Source organism: Phyllostomus discolor, chromosome 11 (assembly GCF_004126475.2).
Source record: "Phyllostomus discolor isolate MPI-MPIP mPhyDis1 chromosome 11, mPhyDis1.pri.v3, whole genome shotgun sequence".
Classification (NCBI taxonomy): domain Eukaryota; kingdom Metazoa; phylum Chordata; class Mammalia; order Chiroptera; family Phyllostomidae; genus Phyllostomus; species Phyllostomus discolor.
Genome location: NC_040913.2, coordinates 66,871,532 through 66,882,232, shown reverse-complemented (window position 1 = coordinate 66,882,232; position 10,701 = coordinate 66,871,532). Strand labels below are relative to the sequence as shown.

The 10,701-nt window shown below is 45.9% G+C and overlaps 1 protein-coding gene across 1 annotated transcript; it reads right to left on the bottom strand.

The window, feature by feature from the left end:
- Positions 1-253: 253 nt before the first annotated feature.
- On the bottom strand, positions 254-10,675 carry PROZ (protein Z, vitamin K dependent plasma glycoprotein). The gene is made up of 8 exons (XM_028526849.2): positions 10,492-10,675; positions 9,950-10,113; positions 7,694-7,718; positions 6,982-7,095; positions 5,822-5,953; positions 5,156-5,238; positions 2,347-2,464; positions 254-1,278 (listed from the first exon to the last, which is right to left on the bottom strand). The coding sequence occupies exons 1-8, from the start codon at positions 10,568-10,570 to the stop codon at positions 764-766; spliced, it is 1,230 nt and encodes a 409-aa protein (XP_028382650.1). The 5' UTR covers positions 10,571-10,675; the 3' UTR covers positions 254-763.
- Positions 10,676-10,701: the final 26 nt, after the last annotated feature.

Sequence of the window (10,701 nt, the reverse complement as noted above, 5' to 3'; positions counted from 1 at the left end):
TCTCCCTTGCTGACTCTCCTGGTTACTTCTTCCAGCACCAAGCAACGCTTTTACTCACACAAGCAATCGGTGAACCCGGCCAACTGTGAGGCCATTCTTTGTCTATATCTAGCGATTCTTAGAGGCTTTCATCCCAAAGACATACACTCACTGAGCATATGTTTGTTAGGCTGAGCTATGTTCGTTGACTTGATAGTATCAGGAATCATTAGACTTAGGAAGGGAGAGGGTTTTAAGGGACTGGGCTGTTATTACTGACAGGTTTCTGTTGTTTAATGTATCTCCCGTTTTCCTGAGGTGTCTGTTTAGATAAAAAGCCCCAAGGAAAGAACTTTCCACCGTACTCAGTAATGATTCCACAAGCCACTGATTTTCAGCCTGTTTCATCTTGTGGCACACACACTAATTACCAAAATTCTGCAGCACGCCACAAAGTACATTTCTTTTGCCAATCTGGCAAAAAACAATTTTGATTCATTCACACAAGGTGGCTATTGTTGTGTTGCTGATGACATTTTTTTATTTAACAATCTTAAGCGGAAAGAAGTCAGTGCTCCTGACCAAACAGTCAGGTACTGCATGCTCTAAAAATCCCTGTGGGGCACCAACTGAAAGTCCCAGTCGTAAGCAGTGACCAATGGTGTGTAGACGCAGTTGTGCTGAGGCAGTCACACCATTTTGCTGTGAAATTTCAACTCCATGCTTGCAGTTAACTTGGGCAATCCCACCACGTATTGTGTTCTTTCTGATTAGCTGGGTTTAGTCACTTTATGCTTTGTCTAAGCCAGAGTGAATATCTTGAAACCTTGGTGAGAAGAAACTCCTGTGCATCCTCTTCTGTGGGTGCTGAGCACAGAATCCCTGTCAGAAACCAGGTGCCCTTGTGTTTTCTGGCGACCACGCTGCCCTCCGCCCACTGCACCCCTCCGGCCGCTGCTCCTCTCTCGCAGTATGTCCTCGTCGTGACTGTCACATTGAGGGCTCTGCCACACTCCTCGCTGTCCATGTGCGTGACTGGCAGCTGCATCACATCATTGCCCAGCTCAGAGCCGTTGAGCATCCAGCCAATGAGGAGGCCCTGTGTCCTGGGGATGAGGTCGCCCTCTGCGAAGTCGCTCTCGGGCATACAGATGGGGAGCCCCATGTCTGGGCACTGGACAGGCAACTCTAGCTCCAAAAGTGAAATGTCATTGTCCCCTGTCTCTTCCTCATACCTCATGTGCACATTAATGCTCTTCACCTTTATCATCAGTGGGTCCTTGCTGGTCCTATGAAAATCTGAAATAATGGACAATCACTGGTTTCTGAAATCTGATTTTCTTTTTCTTTTTTTTTTTTAAGATTTTATTTATTTTTAGAGAAGAAAGGGAGGGAGAAAGAAAGAGAGAGAAACATCAATGTGCGGTTGCTGGGGGTCGTGGCCTGCAACCCAGGCATGTACCCTGACTGGGAATCAAACCTGCGACACTTTGGTTCACAGCCCGAGCTCAGTCCACTGAGCTACGCCAGCCAGGGCTACGAAGTCTGATTTTCAAGGTTGCCATAAGAAGAGACTAATTCCTCTGTCATGTGACAAGGCAGAGGCCAGGCACAACTAACTTCATGGCTCCTTGCAGTGACCCCCTTCCTCTACCTGTGCATTTAGAGGGAGATCACAGGATGAAGTATTTCAACTAATTCCTCATACTCCTCTTTTTAAGAAATCAAAATGGGTTATTTTGGTGAAATGGTCAAAAAAGTAGGAAGAAATTATAAGGAACTTCTTCAAGCTTACCAAAACTTGGCTGTTTAGAAATAGTTTTTCAGGCTGACATTTTGTTGACTGAAAAATAGTCAAAAATGAGGAGTAAAATATATTAAGGTTCTTCAGAGTCATTTTAGAGCACTTTCCCCGATCATCATGGAAACTATGTGACCTCCCTACAGCATAGAAACTACTGCCCGTGTTTCACCAGTGAGAAACTAGGGACAGACAAGGGAGGTGGTGAGCCCCACATCGCAGCCATGGTCTTGGGTGACGGGAATCTGAACCCAGATCTTCTGACTTTTAGTCAGTTCTCTGTCTTTCCCACAGCTGCTCCATTTCTGTGCAAATTAAGTTACATTTTACTGGCCGAGGTTTCCTCAGACGGAATAGTAGCATTTGCCCGTGTGTTCGGCCTAGCCTCGTCACCAGGTGTCTTACATTTTATAAGTGTTCTCATTTTGTAAGTGTCTCAGTAGTATTGAAGCTAAATTCAGTTGTGTTGCAGTAAAAACAAAATTCTAGTTTTAAAATCTTCATTCGATGTAGGAGCATGTTTATTTCCAATGTGATCTTTCAAAAACGAGTGCTAAGATACTCACTTGTTTTCACACTGATGTTTCTGTGCAGCAGCGAACACCTGGCTGTTGTCAGCACAAACTTTTCCTGTATTATAACGCCGCCACAGAAGTCTTCTCCTGTGGGATCTGTTAGTTTCACCTAAAAGACCAAAGCAGACAGTAAATAACCAGTGACAGTTGGCAGGGTTGGGGCAGTGCAGTCTGTGGTTAAGACGTGGGCTCCAAAGACAGCCGTTAGGGGGCGTGTCAGCTGATGGCGCATGAGGCCGGGACAGCAAAGACGGGCCCTGCTCCCCGAAGCAGCCACCACACCAAGCGGTTCCAGCTAATAAGCCAACAAAGAAGCTAAAATGGAATTATAAAAAGTACATAAGTAACCCAATAGAAGGCAGAAAAATGAAAAATGGAAAAAGAACAGATGTGTGGGAAAAATAGAAAACCAATAGCAAAATTACGAATTTATCCCTACATAAGTAAGTATGCAATGATCTAAGAACCCCAATTAAAAGGCAAGGGATTTGTCAGGTTGGATAAAACTGAAAGCCAACTATATACTGCCTACAAAAGGTACTTTAAATATAAATACAATTTACAAGTAGAGGATGGGGGGCAGGAATTACATGTTAACACTAATCAGTAGTGTTAACACCAGACAAGGGAGGTTTCAGAGCAAAGCACATTATCAGGGATATAAAACAGATAAAATGTGAGATTATTTTGAGGATTAAATGGGATAAAACATGTACCCTTACAGCATAGGTGCTGGCTCAAGAAATGTTAATTATAGTTTTTATAGCTTAGTAAAAATGAAAAATGCTGAGCACAGTGAAAGTTTTTCAAATTTAATAGCCTCATTTCTGGGAATCTTAAGTGCTTATTAACAATAGTTGCCATTTACTGGCCACCTGCATGAGTCAGGTACCTTCTCCCTAATCCTCACCGCAACTCTTGCATTATCATCTTTGTTTTATAGGTGGATGAAACCAAGTTTGAGGGCAGATGGCATGTTCAGGTTAGTCTGCTAGACTTGTAATAAAATGCAGTGGGACACGATGCCAATTCTTATCTAGAATGTAAGAAACAAGTTGTAAAGATAACTTTCAACTTTACATCCTAGGCCAATTAACTCAGTTAAATAACTTAAGAACTATTCATTGTGCCAGAGTAAAAATCTCATAGTATTTAATTTGCCCAATTCAGTGTGTGTCTGAACGTGTTTGATTTGTACGGAGAGAATGCTCACCTCTCGGTGGTAGCTCTTGCTTGCACTGTGCTAACACTGCTCCCACAGATGACAATGGCACCTGAGACTCCCTTGGCAGCACTGGGAGACTGAAGATGAGCATTGGCAGGACCAGACCGCCGGTGCCGTTTATGAAGGTTGGATTGCGCACGGTCATGCATCACCCCCGACCCCCTGACCCCAGCATTTTGAGGCTGGCCTTAATGCACCGATGAGCAGATGACAATAATAACTCAAGTATGAATAATGAATGGGTCTTGGAAAGTTTAAGGAGAAAAGGCAACAGAAGATAAAGTTCACCAGCTGAAAGCTAGACCATTCTGGTTTTGCCCCTTTCCATCATTTCATCTCCACTCAGTCTCCTTTCACATCTGGATAATTAGAGTAGTCGCTGAGCTCTGTTCAGTTTTCTGTCCTGGTCTCCACGTGGCAGCCAAGGGATCCTGCTGGCTACACTGGCTTGTAGGCGTCAGGCTGAAGTAAAAATGTGAGACACAACACTTGCGAAGCGTATTACTCACAGATGCTCTAAGGACACTTCGAAAGCTAGGCTGTCCAACATGGTAGTCACATGTGGTTACTGAGCATTTGAGATGTGACTGGTCCAAATTAGGATGTTCTCCAAGTGTGAAATATACCCCAGATGTCAAAGATTTAGTAGTGGAGAAAAGATGTAAGTATCTCAATTTTTAATATTCATCACATGTTGAAATAGTAGTATTTAGACTTATTGGAGTAATTAAGTATTAACCAAAACCATGTCATCTGTTTTACTTTCATTAGTACAACTAGGAAATGTCAGTTACTTGTGTGGCTTACATTACATTTGGATTGACAGGGCTGCTCTAAAGGTATTTCAGGCAGAAGGAGATGATGATCTGCATTAGAGGCAAGGAAAATGGGAGCCATAATAATAAAAATAATACCTATTTCATGGAGTTACTGAAAAAGGAAAGAATAAAGTACTGGTTAAAATAGCAGATGAGCCTAGTGTGAGGTGCTTGAAATAATCTGGGGGAAAGTGAAAATACTAACTTTATATGTTAACAAGTTAAAAGTGAATGTTTAAATGTCAAGAGTGACCATTACATAGAAAAATAATAGAATGTTTAGCTTCCAAACCAGTCGAGGGAGGAAACTGGAAAATAGCAAAAATGAATGCCAAAGAAGAGAGAATTTCTGCACACAGTGGAGCTGGAGATCCGGCAAGGCGGTCAGGGAGTGGAGCCCGGGTCCTGAATTCCGGCCACCTGCCTTTCCCCACAGTCGCTTGCCAGACCCCATGTTAACTCATCCACCTAAGTGCAAGTTCAGGATGCCTATGTTCTGAGAAAGGACACTGGGAAGAGTTTTTGAACTCCATAAGAAAGGCCCAGGGTGCAAAGACTGAAGACGGCTGACGTTGTGCCTTCAGCATTAGAAAGTGCTCTGAAGTAGGGTGTTGAGATTAGTAAATAGTTCCCCTAAACCAGGGTGCCTCTTTCACTCTGTCGTTATGTTTCTATTGGTGGGCAAAGGAGGTGGAAATGACAAGCAGGATGAAATCTGTAACAAAAAGGTAAAACATGTCTATAAAGTGTTTATTACCTGCCACGGGAAAATCTGATGATCCCACTTGCTTTTCTGCGTTGTGATGTACGCAGAGTTCAGGGCTCCACACGCACACTTCTCTTCATTCATGGTGACGACAGAAGAAAAGTTAGTGCCTTCCAAGCTGAACGTCAGGTTTTATCTGCTGGAATGGTGCTAACTACTTGAACCTGATTTCTTTCTTGTTTTAAGACTTTTGTTTACTTATTTTTAGAGAGAAGGGTAGGGAGGGAAAGAAACATCAATATGTGGTTGCCTCTTGTGCGCTCCCTACTGGGGCCTGGCCCTCAACCCAAGCGTGTTGTCCTGACTGGGAATTGAACTGGCAACCTTTTGGTTTTCAGGCCGGCACTCAATCCACTGACCCACACCAGCCAAGGCTTGAACCTCATTTCTTAATGCCCATTATGTTGAGCTAACTCGTGGACACAGAGTGAAATTAAATCACCTGCTCTTGGTCCTGCTAAGATACTGCTGTGACCCAGGCAAGCTGCAGTGTGGAGGCAAGGAGGGCTGGCCGAGGCATGGTGACTCCTCCTCTCCTGGGGAAGAGGTGGCTTTTCAAACGTTATTGTAGGAGAAGGAGCAGGGTGTGGATGGGAGCCGACTGGGGAAGAAGGAGAGAGACCACCTTTTCCCATTTCTCACTGACTGAGGACTCACCGTGTGGGATGCACGACTTGCGGTCTTGGCCCAGTTTATACCCGTTTGCACAGCTGCACACGTAGGAGTTCTCTCCCGGGTGGCAAAAGTGCTGACATCCATTAGTCCTCAATGGGTGACACTCAGTTTTAGCTGAATAAAAAAAAAAAAAAAAAAGAGGGAAAACCAGGAGTGCTGACAGGGAAATAGTTGCTTTTACATTTCCTTGTGCCTTGGGGTTCTGGCTTTTTTCAGTCCAAATATTCTCATTCCTTTCAGACTTTTCATTCCTCGTGTGAGCATTCCTCACACTTCCGCATTTGGGCATGAGCAGGGAGAAATCAAAGGTTCAGTGAGTGACAACCTTGTACTTGTGCTCGGAAAAGGTAACTTGGTCGTGGAAGCATATGTATATGTATCGCAAGGCACCTGCCCATTTTCCTAACTAGATGTGCTCACTTGTGGTCATCTTCCACTTCCTGCTGCAGTCGAGGTGGGGATGCAGGAGGGAGGGTTCTGTGTGGCCCCATGGGGGTGGTGAGCAGCTAGGATGGGGGAAGCGACACAGGTGGGGTGAAGGTCAAAACCTTGCTTCAGCACGTGTCAGGTTTGGGATGTCACAAAACATTACGTGAGGCTCTCAAGAGGGCAGTTAGAATAAAAGCTGGACTTCAAGGAGAGGTCTGGGCTGGAAATATTCCCCCCCCAAATTGACTCTGTATTGACCAACAGCACCGAAATGATTAAGTGAATTTATTTCTGTCTGATAACTACTGATAGGAAATTGGTTTCTCCCCATCCCCCAAGTAGATTTTGCATTTAATTTATTTGTATTTAAGGAACATTGGTTCCCATCCTGCCTCTGAGCTGGACTGTGTGTGACTCCCCTCACGGACCGGCCCTCAGAGCCCCTCTCCCCTGCCTGGGATGGGTCTGGTTCCAGGAATTCTCTAGGGTAGATCATAAATGGTGTAGGTGGGGGTGGCTTGGGAGGACGAGGAGGGGCCTCTAGGCCATGGCAACTGTAGGCAGGTGTGTTCAGAAGGTAGGAGGGCCAGTCACAGAATGATTTACAGTGAGCGGAGAACTGGGCTGGAACTGGGTTCCCACAGGCACCCTTTGCTCACTCCTGGGAGCCCATCACTGTGTGGTTGGGGGGGCCAGGGCAGGTGGGGGCTCACCAAAGGCGCAGTCCCTGCCCTCGTAGCCTGAGGAGCAAGTGCAGGTGTAGCTGCGGATGTTGTCATGGCACGACCCATTATTGAGGCAGGGCTGGGAGAGGCACGGGGAGCCACCTGCCAAGAGCATTGTGAGAAGCATGTGTAGGTGGCATCACCTGGGCTCTCCTGACACTCCCTGGCCCTACCCAGGACACCAGGAGGCTGGATCAGACTGCCAGGTGCACCTCACATGTCCCCAGGGTCCCACCAGCCCATGTGGGCCCACGATGCTTGTCTCAGTTCCCTTCCTTAGCCTCCCTCTTTCGTTGCTGAGCAACTCCCGTGACTGTGACTGTCCCTGGCTGCCGCAGCTCTTCACTGAATCCCCCCACCCACCCCTTCAGCCCCAGTCTCTGGGAGCTCCCCGCGCAGGGGCTCCCAGCTTACCCTCAAATTAACCACATTCTGATATGTCAGCAAGAGGCCCCAGGGAGCCTGGGAGGCCACAGGAATGAGAGGAGCTGCTCAGCAGGGGGGACCCCTGGCCTCTGCCACCCAAGCTCACAAGGGAGCTTCTCCCTGACCCTGGCAGGACCTTGGGAACTTTCCCACCCTCGCACTTGTCCTCAGGGACTGTCCAGGCACCGAAGGTTTGAAATGTGGACTGCCTTACCTCATCTCAAGCAAAAAGAAGAAGAAATCATCCTTGCAAGAGTTGAAGAAAACAACTTACCCCTATATGTTTTCCAAAAGTCATCCTGTAAAAGAAAAAGTGTTGCAAACAGATTGTTTTTAATATTTTCTCGCAGATTGGCTTAAAGATAAGAAAATGTTGATTTTATCCACTTTATAGGAAAATGCTGGTTGAAAGGAAGTGCAAAATTCTTTACTAAATACCCTATTTTATATATATATATGAAACATCCTACTTCGTGTGTATTTACTGTAACCTATTTAAAGAAGGAGAAGTGATGGTCTATGACGTCGTACACGCCCATGGCATGGCCTCCCGAGGCCGCCTGTCCTGCCGCCCGGGCAGTCTTCGTTGGTGTCCTTGCTCCACAGGGTGCACTTTTTTATAAGCCAATTAAGCAGCAATTAAAAAATTAAAAGTGTGTATGTGTGTGTGGGAGGTAAGCTCGGGGGGAGGGTGTCTAAACTCAGGAGAATTACTCAGAATTAAGGCCTAGAAAGTAAACAAGTGATCGTATCTCCCTAATCACACTTGGACTTGTGACAGCCTGAGTGATGTCACAAGTGCACATTAAGCAGTTCTCCAGCTGCACCTAGAGGGCATCATACCACATGATAAGTCAGACAGACAAAGACAAAGACTGTATGATTTCACTTATATGTGGAATCTAAAGAACAAAAAAACACAGGAACAAGCAAAACGGAAACAGACTCACCGATAGAGAACAGACTGATGGCTGCCGGGTGGGTGGGGAGCTGGGGACTGGGTGAGGAAGGGGACGGGACTGAGGAGTACAAATCGGTGGTCACAGGGTAGTTATGAGGGTGTGAAACACAGCGCAGGGACTGCAGTCAATAACACTGTAATAACTATGGGTGGGGTCAGGTGGGTGCTGCAGTTATCAGGGGGACCGCTTCATAAATTATGTGAACATCTAACTGCTAAGCTAACATAAAATAATGTTGAATGTCAACAGTAATTAAAAAATAAAAATCCCCGACAATTTCCCCCTTACCAGAAAGTTTGAGTTTCTGCTAGTTTTATTAAAGATGATCTATTTCAACGAGTTCTCTCATATATAAGCATGTAAAGAAATGATTTTTGGCCCTGGCTGGCGTAGCTCAGTGGATTGAGCGCAGGCTGGGAACCAAAGTGTCCCAGGTTCAATTCCCAGCCAGGGTACATTCCTGGGTTGCAGGCTATAACCCCCAGCAACCGCACATTGATGTTTCTCTCTCTCTCTCTCCCTCTCCCTCTCCCTCTCCCTCTCCCTCTCTCTCTCTCTCTCTCTCTCCCTTCCCTCCCTAAAAATAAAATAAATAAATAAAATCTTTAAAAAAAGAACTGATTAAAAAAAAAAAAAGAAATGATTTTTGGAATATTTAAAAAATACTCCCTGACCGGTGGGGCTCAGTGGGTTGGAGCATCGTCGTGTGCATGGGAAGGCTGCGGGTCTGACTCCCGGTCAGTGCACGTACACAGGTTCCAGGACGGGTTCCTGGTCGGGAGCAACCAGTCCGTGTTTCCCTGTCTGTCTGTCTGTCTGTCTCCCAGTCCTGCTCCCTGTTCCCCTTTCCTCTCTCTTTCAGAGCGATGGCAAAATGCCCTTGGGTAAGGATAAAACATAAAAATAAAAATATTTTAAAAATATACTAGAGAAACAGGTTGATACTTTATTCAGAATAACTTTAAATATTGCTACTTCTATATGTAAAACTAGGAAATCTTTACTAAGTATTTTACTTTCCTGAAATACTTACAAATATTCAGCTTGTCAGGTTTGACTGACTTCTCTATCTTCTGATAAGCTTCTGAGTAAGTACGAACGGTTTGCCTGTGTTATCTGCAGTACACATGTAGTCACTTTTTATTTAAATTATAGATGATGAGAGATTTTCTTACTATGCAGCACTCTAGAGAGGATTTTTGTTTCTTAAAAATTTGTTGATATATGGACACAATTAAGCCTCTATTAAAAATATCAAATTCTGTCAGAGTCATGACAAGCTGAGTGATGCTTGCGATGAGTAAATTTAATTAATGTGCTAATTTGCTTAATCAGAAGAAGGAGTTTAAGGGCGCAGAACTGAGATAATATCCAAGTCCCCCACTTAACTAGATGCGGAAAATCATTTTACTGCTGTGTTTCCTCATCTGTAAAATCAGGGTTAAGTCAGCCTCACAAGCAAGGACACAAGCTGTAAACAGCTTTGTCTCTGTGAGACATTATGCCCTCAAAGGCAGCAGAAGCTGGAATGATCAGAAAGCATGTGAGTTCCCAGTGGGGGTACGTACAGTGAGCGCATCATTTTCAAATACTTCTCTTGCCTCTTCATAGGCACAAATCTCCTCATAACATTCTTTTTCCAAATTTCCCTGAAAGAGCTCTTCCAAAAGGTAGGAGCCAGCACGCTTCCATCTTACCAGAACTTCGTTTGCTTTTGAGGCAGAAAGAAAGACTATGGAGCAAGATGAGAATGTATGAAGATAAGTCAGCATGGAGGGGCTTCCCCAAGGTTTGTGACGCTTGCTTGCTGGGGGTCAGAGTAGCTGGTGCTGTGACAGCCGCCTGTGGCCTGGCTGCCACTTTTCCTGTCCCCACCAGACCAGGCTCAACCTCTCTCATGCCTGATTCTTCCCGGGCATCTCTTCCGGGGGGGGGGGGGCCCAAAGGACACCATTTCCAACACATTTGTCATGAATGATAAAAGACACCAGGAGGGCTCTCCTGGGAGCTGAGTTAAGACCTGCTGGTTACTCAGGAGCTCCTCTATCCTTGGAAAAGCCCCCCGACCAAGCCCACACTGTCCGGGAGGACACAAGCAGCAGACACCGACCTGAGGGCTCCGCGGGGTGGAAGACCAGGAGGGACAGGAGGACTGGGAGGACCAGGAGCAGCTGCACGCAGCCCGCCATTCTGACCGCAGCCCAGGGACAGGTCCGCAAACACAGGGGCCAAAGTCCATCCTGGGCCGGCTCACGGCGCAGCTGCTGCTCCAAACGACCACCAGCCCCAAATCGTGGTGCCAAGCAGGAGACAGCAGCCA

What these genes read in the sequence shown, in the direction of transcription:
- PROZ (XM_028526849.2), bottom strand. Translation starts at nt 10,570, where the DNA reads ATGGCGGGCTGCGTGCAGCTGCTCCTGGTCCTCCCAGTCCTCCTGTCC. An exon ending in TTGAAAATGATGCGCTCACT is followed by an intron (nt 7,719 to 9,949) that starts GTACGTACCCCC and finishes TTTCTTTTACAG; the next exon opens with GATGACTTTTGGAAAACATA. An exon ending in ATCAGATTTTCCCGTGGCAG is followed by an intron (nt 2,465 to 5,155) that starts GTAATAAACACT and finishes TTGGTCTTTTAG; the next exon opens with GTGAAACTAACAGATCCCAC.